The 25,139-nt window shown below is 36.3% G+C and overlaps 1 protein-coding gene and 1 long non-coding RNA gene across 7 annotated transcripts; both read left to right on the top strand.

Moving 5' to 3' along the window:
* The first annotated feature begins 5,156 nt into the window (after positions 1-5,156).
* On the top strand, positions 5,157-18,227 carry LOC137737135 (protein TRANSPARENT TESTA 9). 6 transcript variants are annotated; one of them, XM_088682558.1, is made up of 22 exons: positions 5,157-5,525; positions 7,180-7,231; positions 7,320-7,396; positions 7,477-7,610; positions 7,722-7,818; positions 7,958-8,015; positions 8,524-8,632; positions 8,764-8,887; positions 8,972-9,167; positions 9,254-9,573; positions 10,275-10,363; positions 10,541-10,611; positions 11,723-11,839; positions 12,887-12,952; positions 14,026-14,163; positions 16,092-16,197; positions 16,276-16,347; positions 16,451-16,509; positions 16,664-16,823; positions 16,999-17,165; positions 17,343-17,381; positions 17,478-18,227. In XM_088682558.1, the coding sequence occupies exons 1-22, from the start codon at positions 5,473-5,475 to the stop codon at positions 17,805-17,807; spliced, it is 2,634 nt and encodes an 877-aa protein (XP_088538684.1). In that variant the 5' UTR covers positions 5,157-5,472; the 3' UTR covers positions 17,808-18,227. The 6 variants fall into 6 exon arrangements, with proteins under 6 accessions (XP_088538684.1, XP_088538686.1, XP_088538682.1 ...); XM_088682560.1 differs by having other exon boundaries at positions 17,327-17,381; XM_088682556.1 differs by having other exon boundaries at positions 11,723-11,887.
* Positions 18,227-18,427, top strand: LOC148691805 (uncharacterized). The gene is made up of 2 exons (XR_015954786.1): positions 18,227-18,299; positions 18,384-18,427. It is a non-coding gene; the product is annotated as an uncharacterized LOC148691805 (long non-coding RNA).
* The last annotated feature ends 6,712 nt before the right edge of the window (positions 18,428-25,139 follow it).

The following is a 25,139-nucleotide window of genomic DNA, read 5'->3' as shown; positions in this document are numbered from 1 at the left end:
TGTATCATAACATATTTATCGGCACATTACAAAATTTTTACTGAACAACCGAAGAACGTAACTCCCATCCTGCCACAATCGGACTCCCGACGTCAGCGTCGGGTGGCAACCGTATATGATACGGCGGGGTCCAAGGCTGACGCCACACGATGCAGACCCACGTTTTTGGCAGGCGCCATTCCAAGAGCTTACCTGGCCAACTCGACCTAAGGGCGGTTGAAGCTGAAGGAGGCCCATTGATTTGCCTTCACTTTCTAAAAGAGGATATTATAAATTACTTCTTATACATTTTTTTAATTTTTTTAAATATTTTTCTATCAAGTGTTAGTAGTATATGAAAAATATTAAAAAATAAAAAAAATATGAAATAAGTAATTTAAGATGTGTGAATATAATCTTACTTTTCCAAAAGAAGCGTCGTCTGGTAGAGTGTGGGACGCAGACGCTGTCGATTCCCACAGTAAACCCTCACGGCTCAAAAGCCTCAATTGGCGTTTTGGTCGTGATCCTGTAACGTATCACCGAACGCTGATGCGGAGGTGCGTGAGCGACTGCGTACGCATGCATTTGGTTCCTTGTGTTTTAATGGATTTGATATCTCCTCTGCAGCAAAAGCCATCTGTTGCACTAGTGAGTTAAGGAAAGCCCTCGCCTCTTGATTTTTTGGCATTGATTGCTCTTGAAGTATCTTTGTGAGCTGATTTTTAGCTTTCTTTTTCTTTTGCATGTATCATCTTCAGTTTTTGAGAACTAATAAGTTATTGGAAATTACATGATTTCATATTATAATTACATATGATAAATTGTTTTAGATAGATATGATACGATACGACCTATCTTTTAAATTACATGATTTCATATTATAATTCTTTCATTGTAGTTTGGAGTTGCAATTATTGCTACAAAACAAAGAATAATGTTAAAAAAAAATACTCCTTCTGTTACAACTTTTCAAGAATGGTCTAGACTGAGGACTACTTTTTAATTAACTTATACAAAAAAATATTATTTTTTGAAAAGAAGTGATAAACAGTTTGAGAATTTCAGTTGGAACTCCCACTAGTAATTTACGGACGTAAAATATATAAGATTATTTTCCCAATACCTTCGTTCTGTTTTTTCTTGTGAATCGTGCTCTGAAGTAATTAATTAATAAGTGATGCATGCGAATAGTGGGGTTATAGTTTATAGGGCATTCAAAATCATATGTAAACTAAATTTTGTAAACTAAAATGTCGAAGTATGATGATTGAATTATTATTTAAATAGTAATTAACGTGTTTATTATTTTATCGATGATACATAATTTAATTTATAAATTTAATCTACGTAGTATTATCTTATAATTAATCTCTGGCAATCCAAAAGTGACAACTATAATTTCACCGAGGAGGGGCTAAGTGCTCGATCTACGTGGAATATAGACAATTACGCATGCTGCATCCAATGCAAATGAAAGGTAACTAACCTCTTCCTACATGTCTCGATCGGTCCACTTGTAAAAGTCTAGTTATCCCATTCATCGTAACTTTATAACTATCTGGTGCAGGTCAAGTCTTCAATGTGCAAGATTCTTAATTATTTAAAAACCTAGCTATGTCATTGATAAACTTGCGTAAATCTGAATAAATAATCAAGCAGCCTTAAGATGTCTTGAGAGAGAGAGAGAGCAAACATTCTTGTTATTCATTGGTCAAGATTTGTGACCAACCAAAGCAGGCAATTTAGAGAGGTCCTTGTGTAGGTAGGGAAAACGGTTATTTTATTTGCATTAAATGGACGTGCAATATAGAGTTGAGTTGCGGTTTGCACAAGTCTAAATAAACAAGAGTTTCAGTCGTAAAAAGCTTTCCAATAGCTCTTTTTGTCCAACATAGTTATAATTTCATGTGGACCTTCTATTTTCATGTTTTTCTCTTTAAAACAAAGGTTGACAGTCGACAACCACGACAAGTGGTCTAGTGAAAAAGTACGAATATCAGCTCCCTAAAGAAGATAACAGAAGGTCTTAAGTTCAATACTTTGTAAATTGTAAATCTACTTGATCGTGGTCACAAGTAGGACGTAATTTCCAACTAACCTCTTTCAGGCTCGGAAGAAGTGAATAACTATGGTTTGCCACCAATTATCTCTTGTTATAGTCTAACCACAAAAAAAAAAAAAAAAAAAAAAAAAAGAAAAAAAAAAAAGAAGAAGGGGTTGGCGGTGGAGTACGTATAATGATCTATTCCTCCTATCCAACACTTCTCACCCAACCAGTCTTCCAAAATTTCAACAAACTCAAATCAAAGTTAACATATCCATCATTCAAGTATCCAATAATGGTCGAAACTTCAACAGCTAGTCTTCATCTTCAAGGAAATAACTGAGTTAAATCCGTATTCCTTGGTTTTTAGAGATTATGACTAAAACTAAAGATTTCAACGATTATTAATATTTGGCGTTGAAACAAAAAATGATAATAACTGATTTAAATCCATACTCCTAGAGTCAAACGTCCACGACCAACTTATTTTCTCTCCGAGTGTGAGAGACTCTCTCTTTGAGGGTGAGAGCTTATTCTCTCTGTGTGAGAGCAGTACAAAACTTTGTTTTCTCTTCTTGCCGCTGGTCCTAATCCTTTTATAGCGTGTTTACTAATCCGTAATCAAATTGAGAGGAATTGGATGAGGAATTGGATTGAGGTGGAATCAGAATCAAATTCCTGTTAAAGTTGTTTACCAAAACTGTCCGGAATCGGAATACAATTTCATAAAGCTGTTTACTAATTTAGCAGAATCGAAATATAAACCAATATGATTACTAAAATGTCCTTGTCTCAAGTCAAATATTTTATGTACTTTTTTAAATAAAATTTGATATAGTATATAATAGTCAGAAAAAAATTAAATTGCTTTTTTATTTCATAGACATACTAAAATGATTTTGTTTATTTTTTTTTATAAATTTAAGTATTCACTTTAATATCTAAATTTTCTCTCTTAAGTTGTAGTTTTTTCTCTTCGGCATATATATGGAGTTGTGCATAATATAAATGAGAATAGAATTATGCTTAACGAGCTAGAAGGACATGAAAAGAAATTGTTAGGAGCATTTTCAGAAAAATAAGTCTAGAGTTAAAAGGATAATCTTGGAAATAATGAAAGTAAGTGAGGGCATAAAGGGAAAAAAATTATCATTCCGATTGCTTGGGCAATCTGGAATCTAAATACCTTGTATATGTTAGAAATCCAAATTCTCCAATTTCAGGAATTGGATTCCATTTTTTGTGTGGGCCCGCACATTTTTGATTCCTCCCAATTTTAGTAAACCCATGTATAATCTGTAATTGGAATCGGATTCCTTATTCTCATTCCGATTACGGATTAGTAAACGCGCTGTTAGGGTTGGTGGAAATCCTCTTTCTTTGTGTGCTTTTTCTTTTCTTTCTATTAGTTTTCCCCGGTTTTTCTTCTTGTTTTTGTCTTGCCTTCTCACCACCAACTATCTTTGTTCTCCTTCCCTTAGATCCACACATCCAACTTTCAAAACCACTCATCTACACACCCATCCACATGAACTTTACATGCCTTCCATCGATTTCACCTCGGATTCGATCTTTAACTAATTTTGACTGCGAAATGTTGCAGTCATCATTTGAGAAGGTGAGTAGAGCTTTGGTGTTTACATTGGCTCTGGGTGACTACACCACCTCCTTCTCTTTGTCTGCTGAATCCGATAGTGTTGTTTGTGGTATCCCCACAAGCTTCTTCTATTTGGTGGTTGTGTTTGATGAGATGTTATTTGCTAGAAGAAGAGATCCTTTTTCTTTCTACCTCTGAAGTGCTGGTTATGGGTATGGTTGGTGGTGGTGTTTTGAGATCGTCCGAGGAGCTGCAGTGGTATCGAAGAAGGTGCTAGAAGAACACTTTTAGGGTTAGGTATCTATTTTCTTTGTTGTGGGCTCAAAACTTTGTTTGGGCCTTTAGGTTACTTTTGAGGTCCATTATTTTGTTTATGTGGATATTGTATTTGGACCTCTAAATATGTATCTGCTTGTTTTGTTAATGAAGTATCTTTTGACAAAAAAAAAATAAAAAAAAATAAAAAAATAAAATTTTGAGATTGCGTATTGGTTAATGTTAAAGATTTCAAGTTGGCATGGGAAAGCCAGTGTTGGTCTTGCAAATTGTTCGACCCTGACATGCCGAATGTTCTCCAGTGGTTCGGTATGAAGCTGTCAAATATGGTGAATAATGTTCAGTAGGAAGTTGTCGACAGTTTTCCAATTTTTTTTTTTCAAAACTTTTGCTCTGCTATGTAACTACCGAACCGTATGTGTTGGGTGCTAAAATGCAGAATAAAACTCAAATGTATAAATTTTTAGAAGTGTGAAAATACATGCAATACTTGGGAAAAATCGTTGGCATACTTAATTTGAAGCTCCCCAGACATCTTAGTCATTCATTCTTCGAAAGTTTTCATTAATCCTTAAAACGTGGAAGGTGAAAGAGGATGCAACTGTGTTTAAGGGTTTGAAGAGAGTGTCCTCTTTTATTCTCATTTCATGCAAGTGCATAATTAGAAGGAAAATTTTCATTACTTTCTTGAGTGTCAAGAGATAATATAACATGAGCTACTTACTAATTGCCCCATGAGCTTGCAAGGCACTGTCAATTTTTCTCATGAACTTTTAATTCATCCAATATTCTATTCATCTTTGTCAAGTGTTTCTCGTGAGAAACTTCTGAGGATAAAGAAGTCATTGCGCCCCTCACTAGTAATTAATTTCAAACAGATGAAAGGGAGGGAACGTGGATGGGTGTTAGTGAGGAAGAAAATATGTCATTTACTCTTGGAAATCTCTCATGTGGACAACACATGACAAAGATAACAAAATGCTGGATGGAAATCCGAAAATCTAACAACATGGGAGATTTGTCTAATTGCAAAAGTTAAGAGGGGTAGTTGAGGAGAAAATTCGAAAATAAAAGTTCAGAAGAAAATTTACAAATTTAGAGGGTAAAGCAACAAATATCTCTTAACAAAAAATTTATATTCAATATGGTCATGTAGAAGGATCCAAATCACAAAATTCCCGAGGCTCGGCCGGTAAAATATAGATGTCAACGGGCCCAAACCCTGCCTTTAAAGAACCGAGCAAATGAACCCAAGGCATGCCCAGAAAAAAAATTTAGACCCGGTCCAGAACCCGGCGACCCAGTGTTGCCGCCAGCTCCGCAAGCCTTTCTGGCAAAATTTCTGTTTCATGCTTTCCTTCTCCTGATCAGAAACAAACACATCTCTCTCTCTCTCTCTCTCTCTCTCTCTCTCTTTCCCCTCCTCCGAAGCTGCTTTGCTCTGCAACTCGATGTTCTATAAAACCATTACGTTCGTCTTCGATCTTAGAAATCGCTACCGCCATGAATTCCAACAGTGAGCTCGCTTTAATCTGATAAATTCCGAAGGGAAAAACGATTAAGAATTCAAATCATGTGGTTTCCGTTTTGGAAGTCCAGGGATCGCTTCTCCTTAGACGAGCTCAGGTTTGTCATTGATTTCGAGCTCGGTTTATCTCTAATTTTAATTTTTTTGTTGGTTTTGGGGATTATTTAGTTGGTGTTTATGGTTAATTAAGGTAATTAAGGGTCTGCTGCGTGTTTGGTTTGATTAATTTGATTGTGTTGTGACGGAGAATTTGAATTTTGAATTTTAATTTGGACTCTCAGAGTTAATGTGGTGCAAAGGCGATTCCTTTTGGTTTATTGTTACGAGAAAAGTGGTTGGAAAATAGGGAAGTAGAAAATTCAGTTTAGAATTAGTGTCGACAGAACCTAACATTGCTGGTATCCAATCGTTTTGGTTTATAGTTCAGTGAGTGAGTTGAGTTTTAAGCGGTGCTGTTCTTGGTTGCCAGAAACTTGGATACCGAATGTTTGAATTGATACCGAGTGTTTGAATTGACAATTACCGAATGATACCGAATGTTTGAATTGAAAATTACGAGCGGTTTCCAGCTTGGCATTAGTGAAAGGAGTTTTATCTTGTCACACACACTTTGTACTTGAGAGATAGGGGAAGCATACCGTGATACAGGGTTTGTGTAAATGGCATGCTGCACCTGCTTGAATGTTCTTTGGAAAACAAAGTTGAATCTTCATCTCGATCAGCTAGTGAACTAGCCGCTCTTGCCATAACTAATTCATCTAGGGTAGGAGAGCAGGCATTTTTAACCCTCTGGGTCTCCACCGGAGCCTGTAAAGATAAGGTGGAAAGCTAGTTAAAATCCAAGTCGTATACTATCTACATTTTTAAGTTGTAAATAATCGATAATGAAGAATACTGCTTGCTCCATGACTAGCCTGGTGAAGGTGAATCTTGATTTGGAAGCGGTTCATGATGATTTACGAATGGCCTACAATTAACTTACTAGACCTTGAAATCAAATGCATAAGCTGGAACTGAGTAAAGGTTTTATCTTCTTGTTTTGATGTTCATGTTCACTTCTTGTTAATTGTAGGATGATTTTTTATCACTGGTGTAGCATGACGAGGAGGGGCGCAGGCCCCTCTCTGTGTACACACACACACACACACACACACACACACACACACACACACACACACACACACAGAGTATAGTTTCAGATGCGAATTTAAACAAAATTACATAAATACTAAATACGAGGCCTCCTTAGGTTCTGCAATACATGACACTGTGTTTTAGTAAAAACTTTTGTTATCAAGTAACTGTAAGCCATCAGTGTACTCTGAAATGAGTATCTCAATCTTCCATGTTTGATCTCTGTCCCGTGAATCAAGATCTCATTTAAGGAATTCGTTTGGTATAGTTATAGGTTTGAAACAAGCTACAGTCATGCTAGATCTTGAAAAATTTGAATATGAATTAGTAGAAATATGACCATAACCAAGTATATGCTATATAATTATTAACCTTTACTTGTATTATCAAAGACTGTTTCATAATCCATAAGAATCTGCTTGTATGTTTCTGGTTGAAGTACTTGTGCTTTTCTAATACATAGTACCTAATATCCTAAGATCCTATTTCTTTAGTCTCTCGTCAAATAGATCCTTATTTTCAATCACATTTTTTCCTTTCGATGTGTTTCCAATCTTGAATCTCTATTGGTGTTTTGGTGGTATATATTTTCTATATACATTTGTTTTAATTGAGCAGGTATTTAACTGATCAGCTGATAAAAGTTCAAATTGTGAATGAAGTAAACAAGGTAACCGGAGTCCATTTTCTTCCTCTTTCAGCTGAATTATGTTATTAGAATTTTTTCCTCAATGTACCAACATGTAGTCTGTTTAAAGGATTTCGTTATTGAGGCGCTGAGATCCATTGCGGAGTTAATAACGTATGGAGACCAGCATGACTCCACCTTTTTTGAGTAAGACTTCTCAATGCTTAGTGTTGCTGGATGTACATATCATATTGCTAGCGTTTCGTAATGCTTTGTCAATTTTGTAGATTTTTCATGGAGAAGCAAGTCATGGGAGAGTTTGTACGTATATTGAAGGTTAGCAGAACTATGACTGTGTCACTTCAGTTGCTACAGACAATCAGCATTATGATCCAGAACCTAAAAAATGAACACGCTATATGTAAGTTGCATTTGAAGAAAGAACCAGATAATTTTCAGTTTCTGTAGTTGCTCCATTTGGTGATGGCATGCTGATAGATTTGGTGCCTTGATCAATCAACTTTCTTTGCAGACTACATGTTCAGTAATGAACATATGAACTACTTGATAACGTTTTCATTTGACTTCCAAAATGAAGAGCTACTGTCGTACTACATATCCTTCTTAAGGTTTGTTTTTGGTCTCTTTGTTGTTCTTTTGGTAATTGATGCTTACGGTTACCATATCCTTACAACTTATCTTCAAACAGTACCTTTCTGACATGTTTGGTTGGTTATGTTGTTTGATTCCACTGTATGGTCCGCGAAGAGCAATAAGTGGGAAGCTAGACAGGAATACAATTTCTCTGCTTGTAAAGACTCAAAATGTAAGTAATGATTCTTTCTTTTTATTGTTTATTTATTAATATGAAGTACAGGGCTTATTATTCATTATTATGAAGAAAAATTACCCAAGATACCTAATGACTTGAATGCAAGATTCCTAATTTATTATTACCCAAGATACCTAATAACTTGTCTATCAACCATATATAGGTTGTCATTTTCTGATGTTATAAGTAACTCTAGGTGGTCTTCTCAAAAAAAAAAAAAAAAAAGTAGCTCTAGGTAGTAAACTTCATTACAAAGGATGAAAAACTACACATCAATATTGGATAGATCCTTTCGAATGGCCTCAACTTTTACAAAATACATTCATGTACAAGGGAGATGTAGTATGAGGAATGGAGGGTTATTTACCCATCACGCCTCAAATTTATATTGCTTGCCTGTCGGCAATGTCTTACGAATTTTGCATGTAAAGTATACATCCATTAGTTAATCTCTTTATTTTCTAGTTTCATAAATGATAGCCATGCATGCATCTCCTTTCAGGATGAAGTGGTTTCATTTCCACTCTATGTTGAGGCAATACGATTTGCCTTTCATGAGGAGAGCATGGTCCGCACTGCCATACGGGCTTTGACACTTAATGTTTATCATGGTGAGTTTCAGTTTTTCCCTCTCTGCTTAAAAAGCTTCATTCCCCCCCTGCCCTCTCTCTCCCTCTCTCAGATTTAAAATTTGTTGTGTGCAACTTATTTTGATACATGAAAGTTTGATGTGATTTTTCAGTGGGAGATGAAAGTGTCAACAGATATGTCACCAGTGCTCCTCATGCAGATTATTTTTCAAACCTAGTTACCTTTTTCCGAAAGCAGTGCATCAATCTAAATGCCTTGGTTTTAGACTCTATGAAGTAAGAGTCATAATTATATTTTGCTTTTACTTTAGAAGAATGCATTTATTTTCTCTGAAATGTTTTATTGGAATGATGAAACAGAAATCCGGGTGCAGAGTCTGCAGATACAACCGCATTAATTTCTGCTGCTGTTGATGAGATCGAGGACAATCTCTACTATTTTAGTGATGTTATTTCTGCAGGAATTCCTGATGTTGGGAGGTTAATTACAGATAACATCTTGAAGCTTTTGATATTCCCGCTCCTTCTTCCTTCACTTACAATAAAAGCTGTGGAAGTATGGATACATACCCATTTTTCTTATTCCATAATTATAAGAATGCAACATGCTCTTATTTAACCTTTGGTAGCCTGTAAATTCAGGGGATACAAATTGGTGCTGCCACGTCTTTGTACTTGGTTTGTTGCATCCTGCACATAGTGAAAATCAAGGATTTGGCAAATACCATTTGTGCTGCTCTTTTCTTTCCGTTGGATTCTTTCTTTCCAAAGTCTGGAGCTAAACCAAATGGCTGTACACCTTTCTATGGTTTTGCACATGAAAGCCAACCACCAGGCAGTAATACCAAGGAAGGTGTTGGAATATTAAGAGTTGACATGCCAAACTTGTCAAGCTCTCCCCAAATCCACTCAGTGGATGTCACAAGAGAAAATGATTATTGTGATTTTCATTTGTCTTTGAGGTAACGTAATAACATTGATTACAGCTGACATCAGAGTTTTGATTGCGCAGTTAATTATAGAATTCTGAGTGAGAATGTTATTGTTGATTTGGTTTACTAATTTTGTTGAGATATAGAGGCTATTTAAGAACTCTTGGTTCGTGACTCTCGATTATAGTTAGAACTTTGAACAAGGCTCTGTTCTTGTTGATAACTGTTCAAGGAAATCAAGCCTTAAACTCTTTAGATCATCTCTAGAGTTTGAATCCGTGCACATGTAATTCTGTCAAACAATCTCAGTAACATCACTCAAATGAATTGGCCTAATCCTAGATCTTTTGGGTCTGCTACATGCATACTTATTCATAAATTATTGGGATCTTCTCATGAATTTTCTTTGACCATTCAATCCAACCTAGAGCTGTGTGTCTTAACTAAATCTTTTACAGAAATATCCTTTTTATATGCTTCTACTAGACTACAAGTGCCATTCTTGGGCTCCATCTCATCATTTTGAATATAGGATGGAGCTTGAGTTTCAAGGATACAACCATGAAAAAGAGTGGTCATGGCTCTTTGATAGACACACAGCTCTTAGGTTCTTTTTCATATTTGAACTTCTATGAGTCATGAGCAGAATTGTGTTTTATGGCAAACTTTTTCACTTGTTTCCTTTGTACTGTCTTGTTTATTGTTTATCATGATGTTGATCATCTGTGTAGGGAGGCTTTGATTTCTTATATTGCGAGTGGGGATGATATACAAGTTGCTGGTTCGTTGAGTGTACTAGCTACTTTACTGCAGACAAAAGGTTATATTGCTGATATGCAGATTTCGTAGCAACTGGCTCTTATCACTTTCTTACCAGAATATACTTCTGTCAAATTAACACATCTGCTTCTTGTCATCGTTTCTTACTAAAATCCCCTCTTTCAAATTTGCAACAATGCTTCTTCTAACTGTTTCTTACCAAATATCCACTTTGTAGAATTGGATGAATCAATGCTAGATGCTCTTGGAATTCTTCCTCAACGCAAACAGCATAAGAAACTTCTGCTGGTATGCCTTTGTAAAGTTACTTTGTGATACTTTTCTGCTTGGGATACGAGTATATAAGTAAAATTCCTAGGACCAAGAGAGTTACTAGAATGTTTGGTATCTTTGTCTCTTGATGATGTAGATGACATATTAAAAGGGTAAAGCAGCTGTTAGTTGGCTTAGGTGAATGCTAATGTAGAGGGATTATTGTATGTAATTTGGTAGACCTATGAGTGGCATCCTTCAAGTCAGCTTGATTACATATTTTTGAAATTTTTGAAAACCAAAGCAGAATTCAATTTTGGAAGTTGAAACACCAAGTCAAACTTTATAAAAACAACAAATGCAGAACTAATCTGGCCACTTTGGTCTGGCCACTTTGGTTTTGAATGGTTGGCTTCAGCAGTTGATTTGGTTTTCCACTACTATATACCCCAAAAGATAAAAAGGAGACTTAGGTAGGACCAATTAATGTCCCCAGATTACAATATGACTTGCTTGAGGTATTGGAATTGTTTGGGCAGTCATACGTCTTGTGCATTTTCTTTTCCTTTCTTTTGCTTTGTACAGACTTCTTTTGCGACTAAGGTCCATTCTGCCGCCTTCTTTAGTAAGCAGTGATTTTTTTTTTTTTTGTCCATATATGCGACAGTGCTGTTCCATTTCCAACCAAGGAATTCAAACAAGAATCTTAGATCTCATTATTCCTCTAGTTATTCGAAATTAGGTCACTATCGAGGAATAATTACTTAATTTCCTTATTTTCATTTACAATTCTTTTCATTTATCTCCTTACTAACTCACAAAAGTTATAACCATGGAAAAAAAATGATACCTTAAAAAGGATGTCTAAGTGTTTTGTGTAATCGAGTGTATATAAAATTCACACTGCATATGTTGCTTTCTGAATTACTTGATATTGGCCTGGGTTTTTACCACCACTTTGTTTTAAAACTCATATCCAGAGCAATGTGCTGCCTCAATGTTTGGTTATTCTTCTGGGTATCTTAATCTATGTATTCCCTTTTTGAGGTTTTGATGCTTTTACTCTGACTATCTACATTATATGAAAGAAAATGTTACTGTATTGATTAGTATGCAATTTAATGCATTTTTTGTTTTATTCTTGCAGCAAGCTTTGGTTGGTGAAGTCTCAGGAGAAGAGCAACTTTTTTCTTCAGAAGGTAGCTCGTCAAAAGATGGTATTGAATGTGGTAGTGAGCTTGATAGTTCTCTACAAAAGCTTAAGGTAGTCATGGTCTCCCCCTCCCTCTCTCTCGTGGGAACAAATGGAAAGGTTATGACGAGTGATGGTCTAAACTAATTTATACTATTCTAACCTGTGGGGAGTGGGATTCGAACTTGGGTGCAAGGTGGTGGACATATTGCCCTTGCCAACTGGGCTAACTCACATCTTCCTTGTTTAATAACCTTTTGATTTTTGTTTTGTTTCCAAGGAAAAAAGAAATCTATTTGATTTCAACTCGGGTGCAAGGTGGTGTATGCATTGCCCTTGCCAACTGGGCTAACTCACATCTTCCTTGTTTGATAACATTTTGAGTTTTTGTTTTATTTTCGAGGAAAAAGAAACCTTTTGTTTTCGTTATTAGTTTTTTGTTAGGAAGAGGGAAATTACAGTGGGGGAAAAGCGAGGTGAAGAAGGTGGTGGGAGGGAAGGAGAAGGGAGAAATAAAGGCAAAAGCATGAAGCCAAAACTTTTTCTATTTATTTTTTATTTTCTGTAACACCATACACAATTTTTCCAACACCCTTCTTCTATCCTTTTCTCATATATTTCCTGTCTATATCTAACAGAAAAAAAATGTTTCAGTACTAGTGATTTCGTCAGTGACTCATTTGTATTTGCGTACAAGAATGTGTTTTCATTTGTATCCAATTGTTCAGTGCAGTTTAAAGAACTTAGGTTTCAAGTTTTATATTTACTATGTAGGGAGAAATTTTGTGCACTGTCATTGCCAGAGGTTTTACAAGTTCAGAAAGCCATGTTTGACTAGTATGATATATTTTATAAAGCTTAAGTCGCCTTGTTTTATATAAAGGGTTCCAAGATTTCAAAGCGGGTACATAAATTAACAATTGAGCTATCATTATGTAGTAACACTTGGTTTTAAATTGTTATGGTTATTCATCAAGTTCACAGCTTATAAAGGTTAAATGGTTTCCAGTTCTAGAATTTTTTTTGTTTGAGGTTATGGTATGTTTACATTGTGAGTTGTTGTCTATCATGATAATTCCTTCATTGGTTGGTTAACTTTATATTTTTTGTAATCTGCAGGAACAGTTTGGACTGTTGTGTTCTTCTCTGGAAGTGAGGGCTAGTCCTCGAGTACATAGATTTCAGGTAATTGGGGTAAAAAATTTGAATTTAATTGAATGTTGAACTTTCAAAACAGTTTCTGTCAAATGGTTGGCCTTGTTGAATCTTCTTGGTTAAAAAATAGGCCAAGTTAAAGTTAACTTTGGTGAACTAAATAAGATGAAGCACCAAAAAGCTCTCAATGCAAACCAATGATTATTTTGAGATAACTCTCACTCCCCACTGACTTGTGGCGGTTGCATCTTTTAGAACTTTTAGGAAACTAGCCTCAGGCATGGCATTTTGATTTGAATTTTACTTCTATTTCTTTTGGTTTGTTTTGCAAAGATTTTACTTAATTCACTATATTACAGTCTTGTGTACTTTAACCATTGATTAGGAGATTCTTTTAGGGTTTTTGACACGTAGGCATAGTTAGAATATAAAATGATAGTTAGTCTGACATCCTAACTGCTTAAGCTTTTGGGAAACAGTAGTCAACTGTCAAAATTATAAATGGTCGCAAGATTTTATGAGTCTGCAGCTGGATCCACCCAACTTTTGTTGGTTTACACATGTGGGCTTAGTGATGTCGGAGAGGTCCTTATGTGACACATAGAGCTAGAGTCAATAGTCACTTACACTGTCTCCAATAGCTTAAGCTGTTAGGATGTGAGCCAACTACTACTATATATTCTAACACTTCATATCATGCAAGGGTCTGTCTATATCACTAGAGAGTCAAAGCTACTAAAATTTGACAGATTGTGAGGCCGTATCCGGAGAGATTTAAACTCATGATTTCTTGTTTTGAAATTATATTAAATTGTTCTGGTTTAAAGTCATGATTTCATATTTAAAGATTACATTGTTCTTGTTAACCACTGTTCCATAAGTTTAAGATGTTTGGATGTGAGCCAGCTGTTATGTGCATAATTTCATTTGTTCTCATTAATCCCTAAATTTATACAATAAGAGTGTATTTGTGGATGCATTTATACAATAAGTGGTACACACAAAGCTTCATTTTCCCCTTGTATTATTCAATTGAATTGCAGTCTACAGTTTACCTGTTTTGAAACTTGCAACCTAATTTTATTTCTGGGTGTGCTACCTAGGTGCTTGATGCATTGGTCAGTCTTTTTTGCCGTTCAAATATATCTGCTGAAACATTATGGTATGGTGGTTGGCTTTTGCGCCAGTTACTTCCTTATAGTGAGGCAGAGTTTAACAGCCATCATCTCAAGATGCTGAATGTAAGTTTTCATTTCTTATGGAATGATATAAGAATAGCATTATCATATCTTCTTTACTAAGTTTCATTTCGTATGACAGAATGATCTTCTTTTCTTCTTTTCCCAAAAGAGTAAAATATAGAATTATTCCCTTAACTTGGAGCCTAGTTTAGAATTGGTTCTTGTTGGAACCAAATTTGGAAAATCATGGTCCCACAGTTCTTGACCTAAAATTCCGTTAATTTTAGTCCTTGAATTTGATAAAATGTGCAGAACTGGTTCTTTTAATTGACACTGTTAACAATTCTGTCTAAAATCACCATGTGACGTCACATGAGCTTCATTATAAGGGTATAGGGAGCTATCTTGAAGAAGAAAAGAGAACGATGGAGAGCGAAAAAATTAATGAGCTGTTTTATTTTCTTTCTTAATGAAGTACAATAAGGAAGAGTATCAGATTGAACTATTGTTTTTTGATTTCATGGTATGGTATCAAATGGCGTTGGTTCTTGATCTAAAATGGAAAGAATCCAGCCTCAGTATGGAGGGGGATTTGGAGGAGGTGCAACATGAACCATGAAATTAGCTAGCACTCCCCTTGCTACTGCGGCATGGAAAATTTCAGAAAAAAAAAAAAAAGAAACAGAAACCTCGAATCAAAAATCTGCAATCGTGAATCTCATGAGCAAGGTTCCTTATTCTTTGATTACCGCATGGGAATAAAAGTGTGAGCATATTTTAAGATGGGAGATGACTCCGATGCTTCTGACACACAAGTCCCCCTTGAGACCCGACCTGGAGCCACCTCTCCAGTTACCACACAACCCAACCCAATCCAGTTGCACCCTGAATAATGTGCAAATTTGAAGATGTGACCTGTTCTTTAGCACATGGGACTCGAAACCCAATTACAGCTACACGACTCCACCGCGAGCAGATTTGCAGCAGCACCATGTCAACTTTCTACGTCAAATGGTTGGTGTTTTTCCTGATATACCCCTATTGTGAAGCTCATGTACGTGTCACATGGCGATTTTAGACGGAGTTGTTAACGGTGTTGATCAAAAGGACTGGTTCTGTATGTTTTATCAAATTCAAGGATCAAATAACGGTTTTTTAGCTCATGGACCAATTCTAAACTAGGCTCCAAGTTCAGGGACTAACTATATTTTACTCTTTCCCAAAATGTTTTAGCTTTTTAATGGTAATAATTAGTAGCTGCCTCTTTAAGTTGCTGTGCTGGTGGCGGTTGTGTAGGTCTACAAAGGGCCTTGTATTATATGTATGGTACTTATGTTGGTATATTATTTGGTTGATTCAAGCTTGAGTAGAAATCATTTCTTAGTGAAATGAATTTAAGTACTAGGACATTTGGCACTCTTCTGTCTTCACAGTTGCACATTGTTCGAACTGGGTTTAACATAACCATCTAGTGAAGCCAATTTTGTGGTACGAATCTTTTTCTTATCAGGTTCCTACATTGGTTTTTCTTTCTTTATGCAATATTTGTGAATGTTATAAAAGTTTATGCTATGCTGGTAAGACTTAATTGCTCTAATGGCAAGGGGATCCTTTTGTCTCTTATTTGTGGTTTTGTACCATCTCCCATGCCTTGTAGAATTAGGAGGTGCCACTTAAGGGGGGACCTTTGTTTCTTGAAATTTTAAAATTTATTGATAGAATTTTTCCTCATTTTAGGCGTAGGCCAATGTTTCTCCCACTATGGAAATTTGACCTGGCATGAGAAGTCAATCGTAGACAAACTGTTTGCAAATCTCTCGTTCCATCCATGGAGTATAGATGTAGATTTCCACATGAATAGAACAACAATGCATAGACCCAAGTCCTAATAAGAAAAATAATCTCCTATTCTTATTCAAAAATCTATGTCAAAACTTTTATATATAATAAACATGACAATGTTTAATTATACCATTTTTCTCATACAGGATTCATATAAGAACTGTGCTAGTGCTCTTCTAATGGAGACTAGAGGAGTCTGGCCGGATCTTCTTGTAACAGTCCTCTGCGATGAATGGAAACGGTGCAAGAGGGGTAATTCATGTCATGTTTTGTAATGACTAATGAATTGGTTGTTTGAGTGTTTACTGATGTGTTTTCGAAAATTTGTAGCAATAGAGGCTTCCTCCCCTCGGAAAGAGCCCAAGTGTATTCTGGTGTCATCTCAGAGGTTCTCGTCTGAAGGTAGAACTGAAGACCTGTTGTGGATTTTTGAATTGAAGGATTTTGAAACCTGCACGGTTGTTTTGAGTAGGCTTTCAGTTAACGCGTCTGTTTTTTCTGATAGATGGTATCACAAGTGATTCATCATTTGCTGCTGGTGAAAGGATGTGTGAATTGGTCAAGGTTTGTGTTGGTAGTTGGTACTCTATTAGAATTCTTAAATAGTAAAAGGACCAAATTATAGACTTATATAACAATGCATTAAACACGTCATATATTCGTCTTTTGCGGTGGTACCTGAAACTTTGTTCTGGTCCTAATCTTTATCTTACTTCAGGTGTTTGTAATCCTACATCAACTTCAAATTTTCTCACTTGGTAGAACTTTGCCCGAGAAACCTCCTATTAAACCTCCAGCTGATGCTTTTGAAAATTCCCGTGCACAAAGTGCTGGCCTAGATGCTGCAGGTCCAAAGCTTGGCACTGAGCTAAGACTTGGTGAGTTCTCTATCCTGCACATATCCATACCTACATAAATATATATATTTTTTTAACTTTTATCAAATACGACTGGTAATTCAAGTTACAGCCACCATGCCCAACTTTGTACCATTATTTTATTTCTAGAACATGGAGAATTTCTTGATTAATTCGCTGTTGCTGGCATATGCAGTTGATGCTGTACCTTGTAGAATTGCGTTTGAGAGGGGTAAAGAACGTCATTTTTCCTTCCTAGCAATCTCTTTGGGTGCATCTGGCTGGGTTGTTTTAGCTGAAGAGTTACCCTTAAAGGAGCCTTATGGAGTTGTTCGTATGGTTGCACCTTTGGCCGGTACCAATGTAAGTTGCACAGCTGTAGTGCTTTCTATTAGCCGTTTTCTTCCTTGGTTTAACATATTTGTTGGTCATTTATAGCATCAGTGCTTCGTTTAGATTTATTCCTATTTTATTTTATAGTTTCTTAAACGTATGCCATGTTCAATATGTATATTACTCCTAAGGTATTCCTCTTCACAGTTCATATTGGTAAGCAGTACCAGATTCTTTCTATTGAAGGTTTGTAATTATGATTTAGTTTACTTTTAAATTTCGAACTTTTCAAGGAAGCTGTAGTTTTACATGTATCTAATGTCTTCTTGTTATTGCCTTCAGCCAAAACCTGATGATAAGCATTCAAGATGGTTACACTTGCGAATCCGTCCCTCCACTTTACCGTTTGTGGAGCCTGCTAGATATGGTGCCTACGGGAAAGCAAAGACAAAAGCTTTGGTTGATGGAAGATGGACCCTAGCATTCAGGGATGAAGAGTCTTGCAACTCTGCTTTGTCTATGGTTTTGGAGGAGAGAAACCTACAGAGCAATGAGGTAGAGAGAAGATTAAAGCCTTTACTCGACCTCGAGAACTTTGTAGAATCTTCAAACTCTTCTCGAGGTCCTCCTCGAACTTCCTCTTCTCATTCAACACTTTCCAATTCTTTTTAGGTCTCCAACTTGCTTTAGTTCCTCAACAATAGGTTGCTAACTCGCTCTAAGATCCTTTTTCAAACCTCCATTCCAAGTCAAGTTTGCGTTGATTGTGTGTGTTGGTAGTGAAGGGGTCGAAGACCGAGAAGTGACTTATTCATGGGGTGGGAACATATTATTTTCTTAGTCACCCTTTGTATATTGTCCAAACAACCTTAGGTATATACCCAAAAATGTAGAGTAGCACCCTCATTTTTGTACCATTCTTTGTATATTAGCTTTGCTTGTCCTGATTTTCGAGTTTACGAGGTTTTCCCCCGCATTCTTTAGCAGTTTTGACCCTAGGCTTTTACTTCCATAATTTGTTGCCCCCTTAACAACATTGTGTAAATGAGTTGATTCCATAGTAAAGGCTTTCTGTGTGATGTTTTCGTACCAGATTTAAGATCTCGTGTGCATGTGATTTGAAATTTCATCGACGAGGAATATGAATTGCTATCCAGGCTTAAGGTTTCCCGTTTTACCTTTTCTTTCAGTCATTTGTTTTGTGTGATCTATACCAATATCTCATCACCGTATTTCGCGTTTCATCAGGAAATGATTTCCGCACCCCTCCACATTTCAACAGGAATTTTCCACGTGCATGTGTTGTACAGATGCGTGTGCCTGTTACTTTATACCCCTTTATTTTTCTTTGATTTATTCATTCGAAAGGCTAATAATAGAGAAGGGTGTACGGAACAAGAAAATGGAGTGTGAAAATCAATTTTCCATGCCAAATCCATACAGGGTAACAGCTTCACTGAAATACCCTACAATCCCAAAATCCAAAATCCTCCAGATCGTTCAAAGTCTTCAACGGGAAAAGTGGAAAAAGAAAATATCATCTATTTTTTAAAATCTTCTTCACCCTTAGGCTTGAGCCCAAAAGCAGAAAATCGAAGTTAAAGACTTTTCTTATTTCTCACTTACATGTACAAGGGCATACCTTTGCCGTTGAGTTGGCCACAACTAGATATCAGACTCATCAGAAATATATAGGGTTATCGAATCCAAGTGAGTCGAACTTGAAACTTCTCCCAAGTGGAGACAAAATTTACATGGTTAAAACAACTAATTGTCTCCTTTCTCTTTAATGTTGTAACCTTGTTGCTGATCCTTTGCACCCAGCATGTTTACTTTCAACAATCATTTTTAATGAACTTTCACGTGATGACCTAATGATTAGGGACGAATTTTAGGTCCGTATTTCACAAAGCATTATTGGGTTCAATTTTTAGAGCTCGTGAATCACACGATGGTGGTCACAGGGAGGTCGAAATGCCTCAGCGAGTATTCCCAGCATCCGAAAAGGTGGATTGTCGAGGCAAAGTCACCAACTGATCCCTTTTTCCAAAAAAAATAAAATAAATCATTTTAATGCATTGGAGATAAGTGTAAACTTGACCTTTTCTTTTTATGAACCAACTAAGACACATCTAATGATTAATGGCTCTTTTTAACCTCATTTAGGTGGTGATTTAGATATATATTTTGTTATCAATTGAAGATAATTAATACCTCTTTTCGAAACAATTATTGAACAAAAGTGCGGGGGTCCTAGTTAGTAAAGAACGGCTTACCATGGAGGAAAAATGGGATTCCTCATCATTACTAAACCAAATTAGTGATTAGAGTCTAGAGACATGATTCTTTAGAAATTCTAGTAATCATTTCGATACTTTTATGGAAACGGTGAAAGGTTCATTGCCAAATACCAAGAATAATGTGACGCTTGCAAAGCACTAAAATTCAATCAATTCACTAAACTATTTGTACCATTCACCATGGGGATATATGATCAATAACCTAGTAATACGATTAGTAAATGTAGTAGCAAACGTAGCATTACTCTAATTGAATGAAAGTGTTGAGGTCTGAGTCTTGAGTGGTTTTCTTCTTCTAACGTAGGAATATTCTTTTTCTACTGTTAAGAAAAAATAAAGCAGGTATTCACATAATCAATAATATAGTTAATAAATATGGTACGTATAACATTACTTAAAAGGTGGTGAAAGTGTTTTGGGTTGGGGATGGAAGGGTCATCATTCATTTTTGGCAATACTCTAATTAATAATGTTTCCTATTATTTTATTTATTTGTGCTGAAAATCCATTGAATTTGTTTGTTGGGTATAAACCCTAGTAGCCTTTTTCCCCTTATTATGTTCCACTAATTGTATGGGGCATGTGAGTGTTATTATCGCCCACTAATTGTATGCAAAATATGCGTTCATCATTCCCCTATAATACACCACTCTTTTTTGCTTAATATATTAATATTGGACACTTGACACAACTTTTTAATTAATTATAATTATCATAAATTCACATATCCGCCGTTCGATACAATCATACGGTTTGCTATTATGAACTCTTTTGGGTCAAACTAATCATATACTAATTGCAAAGAGAGGAGAAATTTGAAGCATAAAGTGCAATTGGCTTGTAGTGGAGATCGGAGATTAATATTTGTTTTGTGAAGAAGAAGAAGCCCAACGAAATACGTATGAATGATTACTCTTTTTTTTTGTGTGACAATAATGACCGACATATTAAGAAGAGTCATTGATGGAGGAAAAAGTAAAGAGTGAATTATTTATTAGGAAAACTAACGAAAAGTTATCAAAAATTTATGTTTTAATGAAAATGCCAAAACAAATGTGTGAGTGAATAGTACTAGGAAAGGTAAAAATGTCATTTTTCGTTACAAGTGAACAATACTGAAAATATTTCATTAAAACTCCCTTATTTATTTCTTCAAGTCACTACGTTTCGAATTTATGGAATTTTTTAGCTTAACATATAATAGTAATATCACTTGTAAAAGTAGAAGATAAAAGAGACAAACACCAATTCCTACAATTTTCATTTTGTTGCAATCCTATCAGATCAGCCCTATTAGATTAGAAATGTGATTGTGTAAATCTCTAGGGATATTTTGGAATATTCTCTAGGGTTAGATGTTATCCTATTAGAGTTGTAATCCTATTTGGATAAGGATTTAACCTTCCCCACTACTATAAATAAAGGCACAATTTGGTGATACAACACACACCTCACAATTACATATTTCTCTCTCTTCTCTCTCTATGCCGCACCCCCTCTCTTTCTGACCTCTATAATTGTTCAGTAAATTATGTTTACAACACGTTTTCAGCACGCTCTTGATGCTGTGCTAAAGAGAGTTTGATCTTCAATCAAGGAGTATTACGTTTCAATCATTTTTTTATGATTAATTTATTATTTTATTAAATTGATCTACATGCTATTGATTCAATTTAGTTTTTTATTTGTTGAACGTGAAACAATGCATTGGAGATGCAATTCCGGCTTTTCGATCTTTTACAAATTCGAAGGCTTTTGGTGTTTTCTGCCAAATAGGTATGCTTAAAATAAAGTAAGATATTTGAAACAACCATGAAGCATGAAAACATTCCCCATGATGCATGAACCCCCTATATTTACATTTACCTTTCGATATAATCGTTTCATGCATTACACAAATTTTGCTATGTGAAATTTGTGAGTCAAAGCATATAAATAAAGGAAAACTAATGAAAAGGGCTTGAAAACTTTGAATTTTAATCAAAGGGACAAAAAAGTGTTGTAAGTGAATAGTACCAGGAGTGTATTTTAAGAGTAAAAATGTCATTTTTCGTTAAAGTGAATAGTACAGGGAGTGTTTCGTTAAAACTCCCTATAAATAAATTAGAACCAATTAGGGTTTTTCAAACCCTAGCAAAAGTTGAAAAAAAATAATTGTGGGATTTTTGTAGCATAAGCTGCACCATCGAGCCAATGACGTGTTGCACCAAGCTTGAAGCTTGGATCTGCGACATGGTAGCGCTTTGGGCTTTGTGCTAAAATTGGACCAGGCCTGCGCTTGGGTCCGTGATACATGGACTTCATGCCCTCGGTCTGTTTTAGAAGCCAGCAACCATTGCTGGGCTTTTCAATATTTGGCCTACTTTTTAGAAGCCAGCAATAGCTGGGGTTGTCCCATGTTAACCAGAAGCCAGCGAAAGGTGGCTTCTTTTGCACCACTGCCCAAAGCCAGCAAGCCTACCGTTGCTGGGTTCTGCCCCCCCTTCCCTGGCCCGTTGACTTGCTGTAAGGTTGGGCTGCTTTACAGCCATGTTCTCAAGGCCCAATAGCTGCAGGGTCTTGACCCGTGACTTTGTAGCCAGCCCAAGTGTGCTGGGCTGCGTCATTTTATGTTTTTTTTTTTTTTCCGACCTGATAGCATATTTTTGCATCCCTTACTTCTTAACCATACCTAAATATTTTTGGGACATTTTTGGTTAACGCTAATCAAGTTATAATTCACTTGTCACTTGGCCCGCCGCCAATTGAAGCTAATAAGACCTGTATGTCATTATCGAACCCGTATGGTCCCAATCTATTGAATTAATTAAAAGTGACCAGCAATCCATTAATTTGACAAGACATCTAAAATTATTGGCCCGAATATCACTTTTGGACATCAGCGATTTAATAATTTATTTTTCTTCTTTGAATCGTTGACATCCTTTTGTAGTCCCGAAGCACTCACACTTGAGTTCCTGAAGCAACTCAAATCCACTGCACTTAAATCAGTACCTTGTATTCTGTGTTATTACATGAACCTCTCTTTTATGAACTAACCGTTCATAAACTAAATTGAGCCTGTAGTTTTGAATTTAGCGCCTTTGACACTCGAAGTTTTCATAAAATAAATACACCTTTTCATGAAAACCATGTCTTAGAACTCGGATGTTCAAACTTTGATGCTTATGGATGATTCATTCCCATAGAACCAATCATAATCTTTTTCCCTCCAATTCAGTGGATTGTCGAACTGTCACAAATTCCATTTCCCTTATTTGGATGTTTCTATCATAAACCACTTTATGTGGGTACAAGACATGAATATTCACTTGACTATCAAGTAGATGAGAAACCATTGAAGCCAACAATGGCATGGAAAAGATGAATAAGCCTCCACCATGCTCTTCATTTGAAGACTTATGCTCGAAGCATTACAAACGGAAGTACCACCCGAATGAGGATTCCATGGCTCTTTGGCTTGCTCCTACAGACTGTCTAATTATGCGAGATATTGCCTGAAGCACACCATGATTACATCCATAAATGAGTACGATTCTGAAGTTTATAAATCCGATCAAAATTTGATTAGAGAATAATTTTCTCGTCTTTCCATGTTTCTAACTTGCTCCTTAAGTAGCAGTGTAGAAAGCAGAAGTTTACCAAATTCTTGGATCTGATTACTACAATAAATGTGAAAACATGGTATAGACTCAGCTTCGACTAGAGTCTACCGAATGGTGATGCCTTACTTTGGCAGGGATGCATCGAAGGGCATGCTATGCTTCGACAAAGATGTATTGAATGGTATTGCTCTGCTTCGACAGAGTCCTACCAAACAGACCCCTCATGCTTCGGCTGGAGCCTACTGAACCAAAGTCTGGGTCTGTCTCTCTCATAATCCAATTTTGAGTTTGTTTGTACAATATATGGTAGAATAAGGGCCTGCCAAGGTGTGGCATCATGCCCGAAGAGTGATCCTTGGCACCTAAGACCTAAAACTTCAAGAATAAGGGATAATATTCCAAACCTTAACCCTGCAGAATCTACTTTCGTCTTGCTGGAATAGATCATTGGTTATGCACCTGTTTGTGCCCCTACCAATGTCGTTGAGGAGGACCATTCTCGTAGTCAATATGCGAGACTAATTTTGCTTCACCAAACATCATTGGAAGAGCAGAATTTTGACATGGATGACCTTGTTGGCCGAATCCCCTTAGTAAACCATTTACTTTGTGAACATTTTTTTAGGTTCTTGGATTCACATTTGGTGTTTGTTTTAGTTATGGATAATCTTATTGATATTGTCCTTGAATATGAGTTAATTGAAACATGTTTCTTAAAACATGTTACCGAATTCAATTAAATATGTGATTAGGTATGAATGTGGGAAAGTTAGTTGTCTGGATGAATGTAATACTATGCACACTAACTTTATACTTAAATCACATCTCTAGCAACGACTTCAGGTATATCCAACCAGATTAAGAGCATTGCTACGCTTCTTGTTGTATGAATGGTACTAAATGATCATTTCAGAGACCTTATATTCTCTTTATTCTGGAAGAACGTCATTGAGCATTAATGATATTCGAGATGACAATGATCATGAATGAAACCACTGATGGAAAATGGAGTGAAATATCTTTGCACCACCTCGAAAAATGAGTCTAAAGCTTCATTTTAGGGCCAATGGGCCACCTCCCAATTAGGATACACCATATGTGGCCAGCCTAGAGCCTGGTGATTCGAATAGTTTACTTGCCTTGGCACGACCATTTAGGACACTTAGGTCGAACAATGATGCTACGATGCATCTCCTTACTCGAAGTAAGGATCTTGTGCTTACAAGCACAATTTGCCAAGCTTGCTCGTTGGGGAAATTGATTTTCTACATCATCCTTAGCAAAGATATGAAACGACCCTCTTTTCACAGTGGATTCAAAGGAATATATGTGGACTCATCCAACTAAATTGCAGACCATATAAATATTTATGGTTTTGGTTGATGATTGACAAACTAGTCATATGTTTGTCCACACACATTGCTGCTAAACCTCATGGCCGATTTTAAATGGTTCATCACCTTAATTATCCCATAAAGTCTAGAAGACTAGATAATGCCGAAGAGTTTATATCGATAATTTTCAATAAAGTATTGCATGTCTTTTGGATTTATACTTGGACATCGAATTCCCATGTTCACCCCAAAATAGCCTTGCATAGTGATCATAAGGCACAATTTAAATGATCGCCTGGACCTTGGTGAATGCACCAAATTTTTCAGTTTCTGCCTAGGGCTATGCAATCTTATACGCAGCTATGTTGGTTCGCCTTGAGGCCCATTGCCACCTAACCTATTCGACGTTGCAGTTGGTTACTGGGTACGAACCTGATGTTTCGTACTTACGCATTTTGGGTGTGCATTCCATGTGCCAAGTTGCGCTGCTACAACGTACCAACATGGGTTCTCAAAGAAGGAAGTGAATATTTGTCGATTATGATTCTTTTTCACACTAGCTCTCTTAGAGCCCTTGCATGCAATCTCTTTACCGCTCATTTACGGATTGTCACTTCAATGAAACAATCTTCCTGCCATTAGGGGGAGATAAGAACGCCAACGTTCTTGTAGAACGATGCGAATTTGCGTAGATGTTACCCACTATGTCTCATCCCGATCCCTGTACCGCACAAGTGTCATAAGCATATGCGATGAATTATAGAT

The sequence above is a fragment of the Pyrus communis genome, chromosome 13, assembly GCF_041283825.1.
Source record: "Pyrus communis isolate YQ-2024b chromosome 13, ASM4128382v1, whole genome shotgun sequence".
NCBI lineage: Eukaryota > Viridiplantae > Streptophyta > Magnoliopsida > Rosales > Rosaceae > Pyrus > Pyrus communis.
The sequence above is the reverse complement of the archived record's forward strand: the minus strand, read 5'-3'. Positions and strand labels throughout refer to the sequence as shown.